Below are 18,312 nucleotides of genomic sequence, written 5' to 3' on the forward strand. Positions count from 1 at the left end.
AAAGCATCGGACTTTACTTCCATCACCAGTCACATCCACAACTGGGTGTTGTTTTTACTTTAGCTTCGTCTCTTCATTCTTTCTGGAGTTTTTTCTCCACTAATCTCCAGTGGCATATTGGGCACCTACCGACCTGGGGAGTTCATCTTTCAGTGTCCTGTCTTTTTGTCTTTTCATACTATTCATGGGGTTCTCTAGACAAGAATGCTGAAGTGTTTTGCCATTCCCTTCTCCAGTGGACACATTTTGTCAGAACTCTTCACCATGACCCGTCTGTCTTGCATGGCCCTACATGGTATGGCCTTATAGCCTTGAGTTAGACAAAGCTATGGTCCATGTGGTTAGATTGGTTAGTTTTCTGTGATTGTGGTTTTCAGTCTGTCTGACCTCTGATGGAGAGGATAAGAAGCTTATGGAAGCTTTCTGATGGGAGAGCCTGATGAAGGGGGAAAAAAAGGCTACCAAGTTAGCCTTAATTTTAACTAGTCCAGCCTCTGTGTAGCAGACATGTGGATCTAATACAAATCAATAAAAATACTGTTACATTTTTAAACACCTCTATGCTTTTACTTCTGCTATCTTTGCCTGAAATTATCACCTCTTCCTGTCTTCCCCATCATACTCAAATGTTAAATCTTAATTCATGTGTCATTTCCTCTATGAAGGATCTCTGGAATCTTTTCAGCCCCCTCGTTGACTTATCAAATCTGTTCTGGGAATCTTGTGATATCCTTTACATCTCTCATAGAATTTATGATAAGCATTGTTTTTACATGGTTACATATTTCTTCTCCCCTCTTTTAAAATGGAAACATTTGGAGGCTTTGTTTGTTATGGTATAACTTACACATAGCATAGTCCTTACCATATAATAAACAATCAATGAAGGACTTTTTAAAGAGTGAAGGAATTCTAATAGTCATTGGATTTCCATACCTTTGTATAACAAAGCCACCTGTTCAGAACTCCCTGAGAAAAGGAAACAATTTCAAAGTAAAATATGTTGTGTGTGTCTGCATGCTAAGTCACTTCAATTGTGTCTAAGTCTTTGCAACCCCATAGACTGTAGTCCACCAGGCTCCTCTGTCCATGGGATTCTCCAGGCAAGAATATGGAATGGGTATCATTTCCTCCTCCAGGAGATCTTCCTGACCCAGGGACTGAACTCATGTCTCTTATGTCTCCTGCCTTGGCAGGCGGGTTCTTTACCACTAGCACCACCTTTAATGGACTTTAATAGTTACTGTTCCACTTCTGATTCAAAAAGGCAAACAGCATGCAACTTCTACAGCCCTAAAATTATGAGCAGCAAAATAGAGCTATTTCGATCAATTGCTGGAAGAGGAAGACTGGACATTTAAGTGCTCATTAATAAGCAGAGTAGAGCAACTGGCAGTCCACAGTATATATGGATGAGCCACAGATGCAGAGGAAGATTAACTACTAGGCAGAATTCTTTAAAATCTGGAGACTTGAGGAAGGAACGTATGAATAACAGTGAGTGTAAATGTGGGCTGGAAAACAAGCACAGTCCCTCCACCACCTTTGGAAACAGAGAAGCATTTAATCCCCTATAGGAAAAAAAAATGAGATTTTTAAAATAAGTAAATAAACAAAGTTATAATACATATAACTGTTAAATTAAATTACCTGAAGATAAAGTCAAATGGTCAAAAGCATAATCATCATCAAAATGATAGATACACAAACACTCCAGAGTTGAAGGTATTCATGCTTTCAAATCAAAAAGGCCTACAAAATTTTCAATTAGGTCCACACTCAGACACCTCCTTTGGAAATGGTAAGACAACCCTTATGAAATGAATATTGCAAGATGTTTTTTCAAGTTACCTACAAAAGAATGAAGAACAGATTGATTCAGACTTCCCATCAGTAACCTTGCTTCCTAGAATACGATTGAAAATTACTTCACTGCTCGAAGGAAGATTGATTCTCACCCATGAATTCTGCCTCTAGTAAACCTATCACTCAAGTGTAAAGGTAGAATAAACTCAGAACAAACTTTCTCAGAAATTTGTGTGAAGAATACTAGAAAGAAAATAGGTATGATCTAAGAAAGCATGACTCTAACTCAGGGGGTGCAGAGAAGGATAGATGGATGTGTAATAGGCCTGAAGAGCCACCAATTTAGACTGGAGAGAGGGAAATCTCCAGGAAAGAAGAGCCTAACCTAAAAACAAAAAGTTACTGATAAAATCATGGTCAAGTCCGAAGAAAATGGCCTAAACTCAAACAGGAAAGCAATGGGTTTCCAAAATATGAACAGAATGAGTAAGAAATGGAAATAGGAAATGTATTTTTTTTTTTAAGCCTGTTTTCTCACTTTCAAGAATAAAAGAAAGACAAACTCCATTGGGAAGGGGAGATTTGGGAGGGGGACTGTCAAAACAGTGTGATCCAAAAATAAATTAGAATAAAATGATTTTGCTTTTACAGACCCTCTGACATGTCTCTATATAGACCACTCAGGAACTATAAAGAGACTAGGAACAGCTGGAGAAAGGCAAGGAAGAGGATTTTTATCTTATTATAAATCTAATTTTACATTTTGTTTTTGAAATTCTGGACTATAAAGAAAGCTGAGTGTCAAAGAATTGATGCTTTTGAACTGTGGTATTGGACAAGACTCTTGAGAATCCCTTGGACTGCAAGGAGACCAAACCAGTCAATCCTAAAGGAAATCAGTCCTGAATATTCTTTGGAAGGACTGATGCTAAAGCTGAATCTCCAATACTTTAGCCAGCTGATGAGAAGAACTGATTCACTGGAAAATACCCTGATACTGGGAAAGATTAAAGGCAGGAGGAAAAGGGGACGACGAGAGGATGAGATGGTTGGATGGCATCACTGACTCGATGGATATGAGTCTGAGCAAGCTCTGAGAGTTGGTGATGGACAGGGAAGCCTGGTGTGCTGCGGTCCATGGTGCTGCAAAGAGTCAGACACAACTCAGCAACTGAACTGAACTGATCTATCTCACGTCTCTCCTCAGAATTTTTTTCCAAAAATTATTTGATGACTTACAAACAGAAATTAGACTGTTAGAATGTAATTACTTATACTTGCCACATTCTATAAATCTTTAGTCACAGCCTAACAACAGAATGTGAGCACAAGTATATTCTTGTAGAATAAATGGCCCACAATTCCCTAAGGGAATACATCCTTTTGAGAATAAATTGCATTCACCATGTTGCATTATTACATTTATTTTAGAACTAGAGGCTAAATCCATAAAACTTGTAATGATGTTTTTTTCCCCCTCCCAGGCTTATGGGAAAAGACTTATTTTCACAACTACTAAGTCATTAGAAGCAATGTTAATTTACTACTATCTCAAGTCTTTTCATCTCTAATCTACATTGATTTTCTGTCCTGAACAGAAAGTGTGCATTTTTAATGCTTCAGCTGCAATACATTTCCTTTTGGATATTTTTTCCTGCAAAAAATGAATCAAATACTCAAAACAACTGCCTAAACATAGATTAATAATTTCCTAGAAATGACCAAATACAGTACACAAATTTTTAGGACAGTCATATTACTAGAGTGAAAGAAACATATGACTTGGGAGTAGGACACAGAACTTACTCCTCATATTGCTATTGGTTATAGGTTCCACGGGGACCTGAGCTCCTTAAAAACTTAAAATTCAAACCATGGCTGGTTATCAGTAAATAGTAAATTCCAAAAACATGGAGTTTTTTTTTTTTCCCCATACAAATTGAGTTTCTATTTGCTTTTGCACACCCTCTGAGGAATCTGTACATGTCCCAAACTGCCATAACAGAATGGTTTTATAAAATAGGTCTTAGCTTTGTTTTCTGATAACTCCATGTGGCCTTCAAGACTTGTCCCAGATGACATGGGTTTCCTTTCTTTTAATAAACTGGCTCAAGGAAAAGCAAAATCAAGGACGTCAGAACAGATGACATGTTGTCTGAAGCTGACCCATTGATGTCTTTTTATGCTCTGCCCTCCCTCAAAGGAGAGAAGGATATGTGTCAATTCACAAAGAAATACTCGTTGATAAACCATTATTAATATGTTAAATAATAATATAGAAAAAAAAGTGTCTCAAATTAAGGAAGCAAAGTTTAGTACTCAGCAACAATGTGAAATTATTCATCTAAAATTTTAATATGCAAACTGAAAGCAGTATTCAATTCTTCACTATTTCAGAAGAATGAGTAGAGGTTTAATGACAGTCTAATAGTTCATTATTTAAAAAAAAAAAACAAGGAATGACAATTCATGAATATTGGCTTCTCTTTCTAAACATCATATTCCTGCTTCCTGAAATCAGCTGTAACTGTACTAGTTTAAAGGACTTCCCTGGTGGTTCAGACAGTAAAGAATCTGCCTGCAATGCAGGAGACCCAGGTTCAATCCCTGAGTCGGGAAGATCCCTTGGAGAAGGGAATGGCAACCACTCCAGTATTTTTGCCTGGAGAATTCCATGGAGATGGGATCCTGGCAGGCTACAATCCATGAGTTGTACATAACTGTTGTTGTACATAATGCAAAGCACATAACTGTTGTACATAACGCAAACAGCTGGACATAACTGAGCAACTTGTACATCATGTCACATACTATTTTAATCTCTTGATTTTTTTGGTAACAAAACAGGATACTGATCCCAGTTTTTCCCACTTGTTTAATTTGGATTACTTATTATAACCTAAACTGATGTCATAGAAAAACTCTATAGGAATAGTAATATACATACATGCATGTTTTGGTATATAATAAGGGTATTTTTTCAATTATATAGAAATGAATTCTCCTACAAGCTACTTAAAGCTCCTTGAAATAAATGTGGAGATACTTCTGTTCTTAATATATACTATAAATCATATGCAAATTATGTTTATATACATCATATGTACTATGTATATATATGAATTACCATTATCAAATGTTGATTGCCATAAGAAACAATTTTAAAATATCATTTTAATTCATTATTTCAGGAAATTAAGGATACTCTCTGATACTATCCTTCTGCAAAAATAAAATGTGCACCATTAGGGCTTTGTGTTCTTAATTCTGGAGACAAAAGGTCATTTCCTCACTAAATACATAGCAAATACCATTAACCTTGATATAAGAATGATATAAATTGCAGACAGCAATTTAAAATCTAACTGCTCTTCAAACGGCAAATGCTATGACAGATTTTGGATCTGCCAAAATCTTAACAAAACCTGTTTTCATTTGTCAGATAAATTATGGCCCTTTGAGCTGTGCACATAAAAGGTAGTTCAGTATGGTAGTTAAGAGTATGGCTTTGGTTAAGAGCATGGGTCCGTATCCCGACTCTGCTATTTCCTAGTTACATGAGTTTGAACAGAAAATTTACAAAGTTAATGTGAGGTTTGTAGGATTTGTAGAGGAAGTAATCTAGTAGCATCTGTGAACGGTGATGGAAATGGTAAGAAAAGAAGATATATGATTCCTATCACTGTGATTTTGGTATGTTGTTCTCTTCTCTTGTTTTTATGAAATCTGAATAATGGATTTTTAGCTATTTTGAATTCATTTCTAGTTTTGGGATGAGTTTAACTGACCAAGTCAGTGGTTTCAAGCTCTGCAAGGTATTCTTCTTTCTTTCAAAATAACTTGGTTAAATACGGAGAAAGGGAGGGAAGGAGGGTGGGGAGAAGGTAAGAGGAAAGAAAAGGAAGGAATGAAGGAAGAGAGGGAAGAAAGAAAAAAACAGGAAAAAATAATGAGAGTTATGACATGTTTTGTGGTAATATCACCAAAAAAATTGCTGTGCCTTTCCCAGTTAGGAACCACATACTCCTCAGATTATCTTAGACAATTTAAAGCATGCAATTCATCAACATTTTTTTGTCATTAACTAGTACCTACTGGATATCTCAAATCATATTCTGCTTGCCAGTGTCTTTAGCCCAAATGAAGATGTATCTGGCAATTTCATTTATGACATAAGGTAATTCTTTCATGGGAGCCATTTGTATGTATTTATGTATGAATTATTCCACCAAAGTTAATCTGGGCTTTTCTTTGGGACTCTTGATGCTACAGAGTTATGCAATACAGATACTTTTTATGGATTCTTGCTTCAAATGTCTTTTGCTTGGAATTGAAATCATCCATTTAATTTTGCTTCAACATATTATATTCTTTGAAATGCCAGAGGCCTTCAAAGGGTACTAATGAGTTCTTGTCCCAATTAACTGTTGTAAATTTTTCTTCTTTGTTCTTATGAAAGAGAAAATTAGTTAAGGAAATGAAACTCATTACCAATACTCTAAATTTTATTTGTTGCTACTGTGCTCAGTGTTTCAAGGATGTCCACATGCTTATTTTAGGCGGGGAGGAAGCTTTCAATTAATAGAATAATATGTACCATCAATAAATTGAAACTCTCTACAAATAGCAAATGTGGAAAGTGACACTTTTTTTCTTAGCCTCTATTTTTGGGCATCTGCCTTTTTGTTTTAGCAAAATTAGGCCTACAGGTAATGAACACATCATTACACTCTGTGATAACCTTGAGGGGTGGGATGGGGGTAGGATGGGAGGGAGGCTCAAGAGAAAGGGGATACATGTATACCTAAGGCTGATTCACAGTTATATGGCAGAAACCAATACAACATTGTAAAGCAATTAGCCTCCAATTAAAAATAAATAGAAGTTATCACAAAGGGAAAGTTCATTTTAATAAGAGAAAAACAATAAATATCAAAATGAAAATGTATGATATTTAAAAGGGTAAGGATCTTTACTAAGTGATCTATACGTAAAAATTGTTATGGTAAACCCTAAGGCTCCACAGAAAAATGAGCAATGAATACAGCATGACAATCCCTTGAAAAGGAAATAAAAATGGCTAATGAAAATGTGAAAAAAGTTCAATTCGGTAAGATAAGAAATGCAATAAAAATGATACTTTTTCTTTCAGTAGATTAAAAAAATATGAGAACAGATAATATTCAGGGTTAGAAGGGGTGCAGTGAAAAACACTGCTGTACATTGGTGGGAGGATAATTTAATAAAATGATTCTGGATGCATAATTGTCAACTATATACTAAAGGATTTAAACTTGTTCATATTATTTAGTTATATTTAGGTATCTTTTTTTAAGGATCAAAATCACAAATGAAGATGAGGGCATTTTTTATGGTGATGATTACAGGGAAATATTTATCATAAAAACATGAAAACAGTATGATGTATAATGATATACACATTATTGTTGTTGTTTAGTTGCTAAGTTGTGTGGGACTCTTTTGCAATCCCTGTTACCCACCAGACTCCTCTGTCCATGGGATTTCCCAGGCAAAAATACTGGAGTGGTTTGCCATTTCCTTCTCCAAGGGATCTTCTTGACCCAGGGATCAAACCTGCATCACCTACACTGGCAAGTGGATTCTTTACCACTGAGCCACCAGGGAAGCCCCCGATATATACCATAGCATAATATATTTATTATATTACATAATATATAATAATATGTAAAGAGTTAAATAAACAATGAAATTGCTGTTGTTGTTCAGTCGCCCAGTCGAGTCTGACTCTTTGTGACCCCATGGACTGCAGCACACCAGGCCTCCCTGTCCATGACCATCTCCCGGAGTTTTCCCAAGTCCATGTTCATCGCATCAGTGATGCCATTTAACCATCTTATCCTCTGATACGCTCTTCTTCTCCCTCAATCTTTCCCAGCATCAGGGAGTTTTCCACTGAGTCGTCTGTTCTCATCAGATGACCAAAATACTGGAGCATCAGCTTCAGCATCAGTTCTTCCAGTGAATATTCAGAATTGATCTCCCTTAAGATTGATTGGTTTGATCTCCTTGCTGTCCAAGAGACTTTGAGGAGTCTTCTCCAGCACCACAGTTCCAAGGCATCAATTCTTTGGCATTCTGCCGTCTTTATGGTCCAGATCTCACAACCGTATGTGATCACTGGGAAACCATAGCCTTGACTATATGGATCTTTGTCAGCAGAGTAATGCCTCTGCTTTTCAACACACTGTCTAGGTTTGTCATTACTTTCCTGCCAAGGAGCAATTATCTTCTGATTTCATGGCTGCAGTCACCATCCACAGTGATTTTGGAGCCCAAGAAGAGGAAATCTGTCACTACTTTCACTTTTTCCCCTTCTATTTGCCATGCAGTAATGGGGCCAGATGCCATGATCTATTCTTTTTTTAATATTTAGTCTTAAGCCAGCTCTTTCACTCTCCTCCTTCACTCTCATCAAGAGGCTCTTTAGTTCCTCTTAACTTTTTGTCATTAGAGTGCTATCATCTGCATATCTGAGGTTGTTGATGTTTCTCCAGCCTATCTTGATTCCGGGTTGTAACTCATCCAGCCTGGATGCCATCAAGGTGTATATTATGTCAGCAAATCTGGGAGACCCAGCAGTGGCCACAGAACTGGACAAAGTCAATCCTCATCCCAATTCCCAAGAATAGTTGTAACGAAGAATATGCTAACCATCAGGCAATCATACTCAACTCCCATGCAAGAAAGGTCATGCTTAAAATCTTGTATGCTAGGCTTCAGCATTATGCAAACCAAGAAATTCAGACGTCCAAGCTGGGTTTAGAAAAGGAAGAGGAACTAGAGACCAAATTGCCAACATTTTCTGGATTATAGAGAAAGCAAGGGATATTTAGAAGAAAACATCTATCTCTGTTTCATTGACTATGCTAAAACCTTTGACTGGACCATGATCAAAGAAATAGCCACATGAATTCCAAAATTATTTGATATTACTTAAAATAAAAATACACATATTTGAGATGTAGCGTAATCAGATACATTTCAATTGCACACAGATGAACAAAATGTACAAAAATATAAATAAGTTTCAGTTGTGAACTGATGAAAGTGCTTATCTCTATTTTTATATTGAGTTGTTTTATATTGTGATGTAAAATGACAAATATAGAAATCATAAGAACTTACATTTTCAGGGGAAAGGAAAAGAAATTTCATTGTTAATATCTCAATATCCAGAATACAGAAAGACTATGGATATTTCTTAACTGCTGCAGTACCGTGTTGTTAGTTATAGCTTGTTGCCAATTTTGCATTTTCCTGCTAAACCCAGATCCTTCTTTGACCAGAATTTCTGTCACCTATGATTCCATTCAAGTTTGTTTAACTAAAATTCTTTTTATCATCTTTAGGCAAACTGAAAAACCTTTATTCCATTTTTATGGCAAATTCTCTATTTTCATGAATCAACTTTTGAGTTTCAGCAGGGCATCACAGCCATGAGATTCCACTAATTTGATATATAGAAATGGTTTGTTATATAGAAATTACATAGAAATAGGTAACTAGTATAGAAATTGAGTGATACTATAACACAAACCTAAAATAGATAGCATTAACTCTGAGACAAGGTGGCAGATGGAGGCCAGAAGGACAGTGAGAAGACTATCAGGGAAAACAGGAAAAACAGTAAAGAAATGGTTTTTGAGGACTGGAGAAAAGAAGGCTCACAACAATTATTGTGGGAACAATAAGGCTAAATATTGCCTGCAGTAACTTTGAAGATAGAAAATATATCTACAAACTTGTGGATCTGGCTAATGGGATTTCCAAGCAAATGGTTGACAGTATTATTCGTCATCTTTTAGCTACGCATAACATGATATTGGTAGGCTGTAGTCCATGGGGTCGCTAAGAGTCGGACATGACTGAGCGACTTCACTTTCACTTTGCACTTTCATGCAGTGGAGAAGGAAATGGCAACCCACTCCAGTGTTCTTGCCTGGAGAATTCCAGGGATGGGGGAGCCTGGTGGGCTGCCGTCTATGGGGTCACACAGAGTTGGACACGACTGAAGCAATTTAGCAGCAGCAGCAGCAACATGATATTACGAGAGATGAGCTAAAGGAACAGTCCCGTTTTCAAGTACAATTTAGAGGGTACATTGTTAACTGAAGACTTGCTAGGTTGGAAAATAAAAATTTCACTTTTACAGCATCTCCAGCTGGCAAAAGATTTTCCAAGTAAAGACGTTGCCTCTAGAAAAAGAACAAATTCAGAATGGTGTCTGCAAGTCAAGATCAAATCAAAGATGCAATGCTAAGACATGCAGCTAAGACTTCAGAAAGATTTCAGAGATCCTCTCAATTATATAAAAGCTCTAACAATCTTAAAGGCATGTCATGACATTGTAACTCTTATGGAACACTGGAGACTATATCTTATATTGAAAAGATTTGTGCATATGTAATTTAAGAAGATGAGTTTAATTTGGTACACAGAAACATCAAAAAAATTTTTGAGAGCTGTAGCAGTTTAAAAGTGGTAGAGAGTTCAACCAATAACTTAGATTACCATACTCTATTTCAAATTGCCTATCAGGCTCTTATTAGTCTATACAGTTCAGTATTATTTTCAAATGATAATAAACACAATTTTTTAAAAAAAAGCTAAGCTTTTAAATACCAAGCATTGTGCCAACATCATTTTATATTGAGTTGGTCAAAGAGATGTTACAGAAAAACCCAATGAACTTTTTGGCCAACCCAATATAATATCCCACTCACTCCTCAAAACAAAGAAGCAAAAAACTTTTAAGCCATTCAAAAAATTTGATCCACACCTAGATTTTTGTTCCAGGAACTTTATCACAAGTGGACATGACATACTTATATGGTGATACTCAGATTAACACTATTTATTAGAATACAATCATGGAGGAGCCTCAAAGTCTAATGGAAGAGGAATGGTAAATTGAGACTGTTTCGTGTAATGGCATGTAACAATTAAATTAAAGCATGTGGCTGACTTTATTTTGGGGGGCTCTAAAATCACTGCAGATAGTGATTGCAGCCATGAAATTAAAATATGCTTGCTCCTTGAAAGGAAAGTTATGACCAACCTAGACAACATATTAAAAAGCAGAGACATTACTTTGTCAACACAGGTCCATCTAGTCAAGGCTATGGTTTTTCCAGTAGTCATGTATGGATGTGAGAGTTGGACTATAAAGAAAGCTGAGCACCAAAGAATTGATGCTTTTGAACTGTGGTGTTGGAGAAGACTCTTGAGAGTCCCTTGGACTGCAAGGAGATCCAACCAGTCCATTCTAAAGGGGATCAGTCCTGGGTGTTCATTGGAAGGACTGATGTTGAAGCTGAAACTCCAATACTTTGGCCACCTGATACTAAGAACGGACTCATTTGAAAAGACCCTGATGCTGGGAAAGAATGAGGGCAGGAGGAGAAGGGGATGCCAGAGGATGAGATGGTTGGATGGCATCACTGACTCAATGGACATGGGTTTGGATAAACTCCGGGAGTTGGTGATGGACAGGGAAGCCCGGCATGCTGCAGTTCATGGGGTTGCAAAGAGTCGGACACAACTGAGCAACTGAACGGAACTGAACTGAGTCAATGTAATCACTGAACTGAGTCAATATAATCACAATAATTACTTTCATTGTTAATGTAAGAAACTAAGGATTGGTTAGGTTATGTTGTCCAAAGTCATACAGAATTTGGTAGGTTAAAGATTTTAACCCTGGAATTATGACTACAGAAAACCCACTCCCACACACTGTACCACTTCCTTTACATTGGATAAAATTACAATTTATACAAGAAAGTGAACACTACTATCATATCTTATGCACTGAAAAACCCTCTGCAACAGAACACATCCTACTTGTATTCTTGTAAAAAGTATTACAAGATTTACATGGAAGCATACCCTTAGAGAGGACATGTGCTCATCTGGGTGTGTTCCCAGAGAAGACTATGGGGCTCCCAACTCAACCTTAGCCAGCCAGCGTACCCCTTGGTCCCAGTTGCCACCATATTGCCTGTTTCAGTACCCATGAGCTTTATCTGGGTTCCAGATGCCAGAGAGAACAACAGGTAATAGGAGGGCATCTTTTATGTGAACAAGGCTTCATAAGACCCAAGAAGGCTTGCTGGTTTGCACTGAATAAGGCAGATCTTTAGCTACAGTGTCTCATATAAATGCCTTTATCAAAAACTTGCTTTACAATTTTAAAGAGATACTATACATTTTTTGCTTTGTCAAAAACAGAAGAAGCAGGAAAAAAAATGATGGCAATAAAAAAAATCTACATTAATGAAGAGCTATAGCTGAGATCTGAGACACACACAAAAGTAAAAAATCCTAAGTTATGGTTCCCATAGCAACTACAACACAGTTGGATTTCACTTTTATGTTAAGTAAGTTTAACTTGAGTGAGAATGCAAAATACTTCCTCCAAGCCAAAAAAAGAATTGTGAAAGACACAGAGTGGTCCAGACTGTTTTGACTTTCAAGTATGTCAAATATTCACCCTAATAGGTATTAACATTTTTACATTAATACTATATGTTCATTTGTATTGATTTTAAACTACCTTTATTCAGTTGACAAAATATAATTATTTAAAATGGGGAAAAGTCCCACTAGAATCTGTTAAATTGGAAAACATGACTTTATAATTTTTCACATAGCATTTCTATCGTCCTTGTATTTACAAAAGAATATTTGCTGAAAGTACAATTTATTGGTACTTTAATAAAGTACCATTTATTGCTACTCACTGCCAAGTGTTTTAAATTTGACAGTTTTTTAAATTACTTTTGATATAACATGAAACTATATAAAGAAACACATGCTACTTTAAAGATAGAGTTTACAAATAATTTTCAAGACATATATAGTTTGCATATTTTTTCTCTATTTCAATAAAATTTTTAGAAAACAGGAAGGGTACTTACTCCTGTTATGTAACGAGGTCTATATTGAATGGTTCCAAATAAACCAAGAATGACGATAATAATATGTACAAAATTTGCCAGGATAGGTGCCCACTGATATCCAAGGAAGTCAAATATTTGCCTCTCCAGCACACAAACCTAAAATAGCAAAATAGGATATATAGATAAGCACAATGATGAGAGAAAAAAAGGATCACATTGACATGATAATCAGCAACTATAACTGTGTTACCATATCTGGCATTTGTCTTTAACAGTGCGAATGACATTTTGGGGTATATTTCAAAGGAAGACTATGAGAGCTATGGATCCAGAGACAGCTGCAATCCTTTCAGGGATGATTTTGTGGCGGCATCAAGTAGTATTCGCAGGATGTCATCTGTGCAGTCACAGGATAAATTATATTGTCATATGCACTGTCAAACACTTGAAGTCATCAACCAGCAAGCTTGGGGAATGACGTCCCCATGAAGGGTTTGTTGTTAGAATCTGCTCAGATGTCATCGTATAAGTTGGGAATGGAACACACGGGGTTGATGGAGAGGAAAAAGAACTCTTCAGCAAGTCAGGAGACCAGACTTTGGATGTTGCTCTGTCACAGACAGCCGTAGTGCCCCAGGAAGTCATTTCTTTTCTCTGGGGGTCTGATTCCTTATTTGTAAAATGTAGGACTTTGACTAATGTCTAGGGTCCTTCTAACCTTAAGAGGATTAGATTATAAATCAAATGTAACTTTTTTTTTTTTTTATCATATCCAGTTATCTACAGTAACCAGGAAAAAAGGAGGGCCCTAAAAGAAACTTCAAACAATGGAAAAAAAAATAAAGCATCACTGTTTAAACACAAGAAACAAGGGATTTCTAATTCTTCTATATTCATCTGTGCTTAGAAACTTACAATTAAGTCATATGTAAAAATCTAAACAGTGGGAAGAAAAAACCAAAACCAATCAACCAACCAACTCACCAAAAAAACCCCCAAAAAACAAAAAAAACCCTGAGACTGACCAGTAGTCCAGAAGTGCCATTTTACATCAACAAAGGAAACTTGAATAGCTAGCAAGTCTCTCATCAGATCTAACAAAGCAAAGGGAATGGTGTGAATTAAACTCAGCTGTATGTTTCCTGCCTGCCCTCAGGTGGAATGATAACAAACTAAAACATTGTAAACGAAACTGATGTTAAGCACAGACATTCAACAATTGGTCTTCAGCTAGCATTTAGAGGAAAATGATTTTAAAACCCCTAAGTCACTAACTATACTTTATCACTCTGCTTTAATACTTCTTGTCAAAAGGACATACTAACTCTTCAAACAGACAATTTACTTTTAAATTAAATACCTGTAGCCTAGTTTGAAGGCTTCTAGAATGATCATTATTCCCACTGCACTTCTTTAACTGACAGCACATTTTCTTATCAGGCATTGAAGGAGAAAATAAACTCATGACAACTGTTGGCATAACACCTCTATTTCCTAAGACACACCAGGTACCATGTTATACTGTAACAGCAATAGTCCAGCCTAATAAAATCTTAAGTTTCACTTGGTCTTGGCAGTGAATTAAAAAAAAAAGAAAAGAGAGAGAGAGACAGGGAGGATCTCGGATTTATATTCTATCCTACATATTCTAAATACAAAATACCTTCCAGAGTCCCAGCAGTGGAATATGATATTCTGATTGATTAACAGTCTGTCATGGAATATGCACATAACCCAAGCCTCATAAACTCTGAAATGTCTCCTGATGAAACACTCCTTCAACTGTTTCCATGCAGTCAACACTTCTTATGAAGAGGCCCATTTGTGATGTTAAGCAGTATTACATGTGCCTTGTTGGAATCCATCAATGTTACCAAAAGATAAGTGGATGTTCTCAGCATTGCTAATCGTCTATATAAAAGCTCCTTCTAACACAGAACTCTCGTATCCTTATCCTATGAATAAACAGTAAGTAGAAATGTGAAACAGCAGCAAGAAGCATTTAAACTCTATAAATTTTGAGCATCATAACTGTGGGGACACAGCAGGGAAAAAGTAGAGAGGATGAAGCACATCATTCAAACAGTGGGAAATCTCTCAATAAATGCTCCAATTATGGAACAAAAGAGCAAGCGCCATCGTTAATTATAAAAAATATATAGATGATAATATACTCACTAAGACTGCAAAGCTAAAATGAAGTTGCATCAACATTTATCAACCTTTTTTATGACAGAACTAATAGTTCCATCAAACATTACTTACGAGGTTATGCAGACTGAACAAGCTAATGTGCAGTTTTTCACTTATAGCACTTCCGCTATTACAGTATTTCACTTATATAGAATTTCTCCTCTTTTTGATAGGCTCTTTAGTCATCATAAGAAGCTCTACCACAGGTTCTACTATTTAGATCTAGGGCCCAGGAATTAAAGATTTCAGCGCACACAAAGGGAATAACAATTTATAAAGTGGGTACAGACTCTCCTAAGAATTCCTTCCTAGAGGAAGTATATTAATTATGAAATTACAGGGAAATTGTGGCACTAGAGGGAAGAGCATGTTTTATTTTTTAATTTTTTAAAGTATACTTGATTTCTAAAGTTGCGTTAATTTCAGGTGTACAGCATAGTAATTCAGTTATGTACACATACACACAAAAATATATATGTTCTCTTCAATATTACTTTCCTGTATAGGTTATTACAAAATAATGAGAATGATCCCCTGTGCTATACAGTAGGTCCTTGCTGATTATCTATCTTATATTTATTAGTGTGCATGTTCATCTTAACCTCCTAATTTATTCCCTCACCCCCTTTGATAACCTAAATTTGTTTTCTATGTCTGTGAGTCTTTTTCTGTTTTGTAAATAAGTTCATCTGTATCTCTCTCTCTTTTTTAGATTCCACACATAAGCAATATCATATCTTTCTCTGGCTTACTTAATATGATAATTTCCAGGTCCATCTGTGTTGCCACAAATGGCAATATTTCATTCTTTTTTATGGTTGAGTGCGATTCCTTAAACCACTCACTACAGGTGGGGCATTCATACTACTCCCTGATCATATATCACTTCATCGAATCTGCACAACACCCAGAGAGAGAAACATTACCGTCTTATTTTTCAGACTAAGAAATCTAAGATGTATTATGTCTAAGTGCTTCTCCTACAGTCTCAGAAATGGTAAATGGTCCAAGAGGAATGTAGACCTATGGGCATGGCCAGTGCAGTGTCTCTATTTTAGAACTCTCGCCACACCTAGCTTCAAAAGAAAATGCTTTCATAGATTATGTTGGAGGCCTATGCTGGGTACAGGATATATGTGACTTTTTCACCTTATTTATTTTAGAATAGCATAGAGAATGTCTTTGATCATGCCTATCAACTTATAATATCAGAATAATCATCATTGGTCAAGGCAGAGCTCCTTTTTATTTTATTTTCTAAGAAGACTCGACACATGGACATCACCAGATGGTCAATATTGAAATCAGATTGATTGTATTCTTTGCAGCCAAAGATAGGGAAGATATATAAAGTCAGCAAAAACAAGACCTGTAGCTGACTGTGGCTCAGATCATGAACTCCTCATTGCCAAATTCAGGCTTAGATTGAAGAAAGTAGGGAAAACCACTAGACCATTAGGTATGACCTAAATTAAGTCCCTTATGATTATACAGTGGAAATGGCAAATAGATTCAAAGGATTAGATCTGATAGACAGAGTGCCTGAAGAACTAGGGACTGAGGTTCCTGACATTGTCAGGAAGCAGTGATCAAGACCATCCCCAAGAAAAAGAAATGCAAAAGGCAAAATGGTTGTCTGAGGAGGCCTTACAAGTAGCTGATAAGGAAGACAAGGAAAAGATAAAGTAGATAAGGAAAGATATATCCAAACTTCCAAAGAACAGCAAGGAGAGATAAGAAAGCCTTCCTCAGTGATCAATGCAAATAAATAGAGGAAAACAACAGAATGGGAAAGACTAGAGATCTCTCCAAGAAAATTAGAGATACCAAGGGAACATTTCATGCAAAGATGGGCTCGATAAAGGACAGAAATGGTATGGACCTAACAGAAGCAGAAGATATTAAGAAGAGGTGGCAAGAATACTCAGAAGAACTGTACAAAAAAGATCTTCATGACCCAGATAATCACGATGGTGTGATCACTCACCTAGAGCCAGACATCCTGGAATGTGAAGTCAAGTGGGCCTTAGAAAGCATCACTACGAACAAAGCTAGTGGAGGTGATGGAATTCCAGTTGAGCTATTTCAAATCCTGAAAGATGATGCTGTGAAAGTGCTGCACTCAAAATGCCAGCAAATTTGGAAAACTCAGGAGTGGGCACAGGACTGGAAAAGGTCAGTTTTCATTCCAGTCCTAAAGAAAGGCAATGCCAAAGAATGCTCAAACTACCGCACAATTGTACTCATCGCACATGCTAGCAAAGTAATGCTCCAAATTCTCCAAGTCAGGCTTCAACAGTATGTGAACTGTGAATTCCCAGATGTTCAAGCTGTTTTTAGAAAAGGCAGAGGAACCAGAGATCAAATGGCCAACATCTGTTGGACCATTGAAAAAGCAAGGGAGTTCCAGAAAAACATCTACTTCTGCTTTATTGACTACACCAAAGCCTTTGACAGTGTGGATCACAACAGACTATGGAAAATTCTTCAAGAGGTGGGAATATCAGACCACCTGACCTGCCTCCTGCGAAATCTGTGTGCAGGTCAAGAAACAACAGTTAGAACTGGACATGGAACAAGAGATTGGTTCCAAATCGGGATAGGAGTATGTCTAGGTTGCATATTGTGACCCTGCTTATTTGACTTATATGCTGAGTACATCATGAGAAATCCTGGGCTGAAGGAAGCACAAGCTAGAATCAAGATTGCCAGGAGAAATGTCAATAACCTCAGACATGCAGATGACACCACCCTTATGGCAGAAAGCGAAAAACTGAAGAGCCTCTTGATGAAGTGAAAAAGGAGAGTGAAAAAGTTGGCTTAAAACTCAACATTCAGAAAACTAAGATCATGGCATCCAGTCCCATTACTTCATGACAAATAGATGGAAAACAATGGAAACAGTTAAGAGATTTTTTTTGGCGGGGGACTCCAAAATCACTGTAGATGATGACTGCAGCCATGAAATTAAAAGACGCTTACTCCTTGGAAGGAAAGCTATGACCAACCTAGACAGCATATTAAAAAGCAGAGACATTACTTTACCAGTAAAGGTCCATTTAGTCAAAGCTATGGTTTTTCCAGTAGTCGTGGATGGATGTGAGATTTGGACTATAAAGAAAACTGAGTACTGAAGAATTGATGCTTTTGAACTGTGGTATTGGAGAAGACTCTTGAGAATCCCTTGGACTATGAGGAGATCCAATCAGTCCATCCCTACAGAAATCAGTCCTGAATATTCATTGGAAGGACTGATGCTGAAGCTGAAATTCCAGTACTTTGGCCACCAGATGCGAAGACCTGACTCATTGGGAAAGAGCCTCAAGCTGGGAAAGATTGAAGGCGGGAGAAGAAGGGGATGACAGAGGAT

General features: G+C 36.8%; 1 protein-coding gene across 4 annotated transcripts in view; it reads right to left on the reverse strand.

The window, feature by feature from the left end:
• NKAIN2 (sodium/potassium transporting ATPase interacting 2) overlaps nt 1–18,312 on the reverse strand; it is a 1,179,899-nt gene that overhangs the window by 615,462 nt on the left and 546,125 nt on the right. For all 4 annotated transcript variants that reach the window (XM_086317023.1, XM_086317022.1, XM_086317027.1 and 1 more), the window contains one exon: nt 12,768–12,905. In XM_086317023.1, the coding sequence (XP_086173149.1) occupies nt 12,768–12,905 (138 nt within the window). The remainder of the gene's footprint in view (nt 1–12,767; nt 12,906–18,312) is intronic.

This window comes from Bos grunniens, chromosome 9 (assembly GCF_055505025.1).
Source record: "Bos grunniens cultivar Pamir isolate PY7600 chromosome 9, Bosgru_T2T1.0, whole genome shotgun sequence".
In the NCBI taxonomy this organism is placed as follows: Eukaryota; Metazoa; Chordata; class Mammalia; order Artiodactyla; family Bovidae; genus Bos; species Bos grunniens.